At 52.6% G+C, this 3,069-nt stretch overlaps 1 protein-coding gene across 1 annotated transcript; it reads left to right on the top strand.

Annotated features, from left to right (window-relative positions):
• Positions 1–1,407: 1,407 nt before the first annotated feature.
• LOC121949051 (proline-rich protein HaeIII subfamily 1-like) lies at positions 1,408–2,752 on the top strand. The gene is made up of 2 exons (XM_042494644.1): positions 1,408–1,875; positions 2,075–2,752. Exons 1-2 carry the CDS (start codon positions 1,408–1,410, stop codon positions 2,750–2,752), a joined length of 1,146 nt encoding a protein of 381 aa, XP_042350578.1.
• Positions 2,753–3,069: the final 317 nt, after the last annotated feature.

Genomic DNA, 3,069 nt, shown 5'->3' with positions numbered 1-3,069 from the left:
TTTAAGTCGGAAGAGGTGCAGTTGCTCCTGAAATTCTGCTGGATAGCGTCACGTATTTCCTCCAGAATGATTTCATCAGAATCAGCAGTTAAAGCACACATTGACCCCATTTTATTCTGGATATTTTTTTGTGGTGCTGCAAGCTTACAGTTGTTGAATGACAATCATCGTAATGTTGATTTTGAATCCCATTACATGGAAGTGCATCACCTTAAGCATCTACAGCTCTAATCTGAGTCTGTGTTCAGGTCTCAATTCTGGATGGACCTAATGAATGACCTGAGGGAGAGACATCTCATCAGTGACAGCCATGAGCACGCATGCCTAGTGCGGTTTGTGTTCATGGGTGTGCTACTCCTTGATGAATACAGGGAAAAATGGAACATGCATACCATCAGACCTGTAAAACAGTCTCATCCATCTGGCAAACCAAAAGTCATGTACAACCTGCCCTACAGCTTTGTTTCTATTAATTTCTTTTTTTTTTTTTGTTTTTACATTTTTATCAAATGTACTTGTAAAAATGCTTTTAAATTCTTGCCTGTTGAGTAGCTTTCTTTTTTTTTTTTCTTTTTTTTTTTTTTAAACCTGTCCTGTTCGGCAGCTTAGGCATGCAGTATGAGAGGTCTGGATGCCTTGAGGTGCCATAACAGATTTGCTTTGCAAAGGAGGAGTCTGACATACTTCCTCCTGTTGCAGTCCGTACTGAGATTTATTGGCAAGGCTACCGGACAGCACAACGTTAGAGTGGATAGGAAGAGCGAAAAGAGAGAGGTTGGGGGACACAGAGGGGAGGGGAAGACACAAGAGACAACAAAAACAACAGCAACAATAACAACAACAACGACAATGAAAACGATGACAACAATGCTAATTACAATAATGACAGCTGCAAGTATTTACAACAGTATTAACGGTGGGAGTAGGCAGGAAATGAGTAAAAAAAAAAAAAAAAGAGGAAAAGAAAAAAAAATAAATAAGTAATTAGAGAGAAAAAAAATGAAAAATAAATAAATAAATAAATAAAATAGAATAAAGTAAATAGTAAGTAAATGAAGTAAATAATTAATAATTTTTAAAAACCAAACAAACAAACAAAAGAACCCCCTCAAGAAAAAAAAAAAAAAAAACAAAAACAAAAAAAAACAGACTGCATAAATACTTACCCAACATAACCTTGACATGGATAACCTCCATATTTGTAACTGTTGTACGTGTGTGATTGTATAACAGTTGTGTGCTGTGTGTGTGTGTATGTGTGTGAGGGTTTGTCATTGGATGTGGTTTGTAGTTGACGGGGGGGGGGGGGGGCGTAACAACACCCCCCAAACTCCCAGGGGCAAGCAGGCCAAGACCCAAGCCACCAGAGCACCCAACAGCCCCCCAAAACACGACAGACCCAACACCATGTGCCCCAGAGACAGCCACGCGCCCCACCCAAGGGGGAACAAGCAAGGGAACACAGAGGCAACACCCCCCCGGCCGGGGGGAAGCCCACAGAGAGACAAGGGACAGGGCCCCCCGGCCCAGTCCAAGGCCACCAACCCCGCACGACCTGAGCCCACAGCCACAGGGCTCCACCAATCCGAGACCCGCCCCGACCCCCGGCGGGGAGCCCGCCACGCACCAGAGAGGCCAGAGCCCCCCCAACCCCCGGCCCCAACGGGGCAGGCCATGGCCCACCATGACGACCCAGCCTACCGCCCCCAGGCCAACCCATATACCCCGTGGGGAAGACGGCGGGGGGCCACAGCGGCCCCCCACCCCCACCCCAGTCAGGGGCGAAACCCCAGGGAGACTGGGGAGAGCAGGCCCCCAGCCCAGCCAGAAGCCAAACCCTCCACAGGCGGTGCAATGACCAGAGCAGGGAGGAGGGCCAGGCCGCCATAATGCAGCCCCACCCCCCACCCACTGGCCCCACTGGCCCCGCCCCTCAAGGCCCTAGTGTCTTATGAGGTGGGATGTAATGGGATAGGGGGTCGACAAGGAGGTAAAGTGTGGGCTGTCCCCATGTGGCCAGCCTCCTGACTGGCCCTGAAACTTACCCCCATCACTGTCCCCACCTGGCCAACAGGGAGTCAGGCCTACCAGCCCAGGGGCCACACCTGAACACCCAAGGGAGCCACCAGAGGACCCGAGACGGAGGCCCACCACCCATGTGGGAGCAGGCCAGGAGGACACCGACCCCCAGTGCACGGCAAGCCCCCAGCCAGGGGCCCGGAGCCGGGACAACATGGACCCACCCACGCCCGGGCAGCCAGCCCGACCAAGCAGGGGGCCCCCCACCCCCAGACACCCAACATGCCCCCCCACTCCCACCCCCATCCCTCGGAGAACCCGGGGGCACGCCGTCCCCCCAGGGCCGGGCCGGGCAGGCATGGCCCCCCCCGCATGCGCACGGCCCCCCGCCGGGGGAGAGCACGGGCCCCAGGCCACCAGGCCCCAATGCCACAGACCCACCCGCACCAGCGAGGCAGCCCAGGCGGGGCCCAAGGGCCACCAATCCCCCAACCCCCCAGAGCACCCCCCCTCACCGAGGAGGCAGAGGCCCCGCACCCCCCGACACCCCCCCCGCAGCCACCCAGTGACAGTGGCCACGGATCAATCGGCCCAGCGAGCCACTGGGTACCCGCGGCAACCGGAATCCACCGCCACCAGCCCAGAAGTCAGGGCGGCGAAGCCCCGACCCCCACCGACACTATGTAATGAAGTTAATTATTGGGGTCCAGATATGTTCAAATTCTGTGAGTAGATTTTTTGTACAGGCAGACATTTTCTCCATGGAGATGTGATCTAATAGAAGATTTTTATATTGAGTTATACTTAGATTCTTTTTGGATTTCCAATTCATGAGGATAGTTTTCTTGGCAATGCTTAGAGCTGCAAGGAGCATGTAGGATTTTTTAGTGTCCATATTGATGTTAGTGTGATCACCTAGCAAACAAAGTGAGGGGGAGGCAGGGATGGGGTGTCCTAGACATGTCGATAGGTCTTCACAAATCTTTTGCCAAAATATGTTGACCAGTGTACAAAGCCAAACAGCATGCATATACGTATCTAATGGGCCAC

The sequence above is a fragment of the Plectropomus leopardus genome, chromosome 10 (genome assembly GCF_008729295.1).
Source record: "Plectropomus leopardus isolate mb chromosome 10, YSFRI_Pleo_2.0, whole genome shotgun sequence".
In the NCBI taxonomy this organism is placed as follows: domain Eukaryota; kingdom Metazoa; phylum Chordata; class Actinopteri; order Perciformes; family Serranidae; genus Plectropomus; species Plectropomus leopardus.
Note: the sequence above shows the minus strand (reverse complement) of the source record. Positions and strands in the feature narration are given on the sequence as shown.

Excerpts from the sequence above, each read along its gene's own strand:
- LOC121949051 (XM_042494644.1), top strand. The coding sequence starts at position 1,408 with ATGTGCCCCAGAGACAGCCACGCGCCCCACCCAAGGGGGAACAAGCAA. Across the intron at positions 1,876-2,074 it reads TGACCAGAGCAGGGAGGAGG|GGAGTCAGGCCTACCAGCCC; the intron begins GCCAGGCCGCCA and ends CCTGGCCAACAG.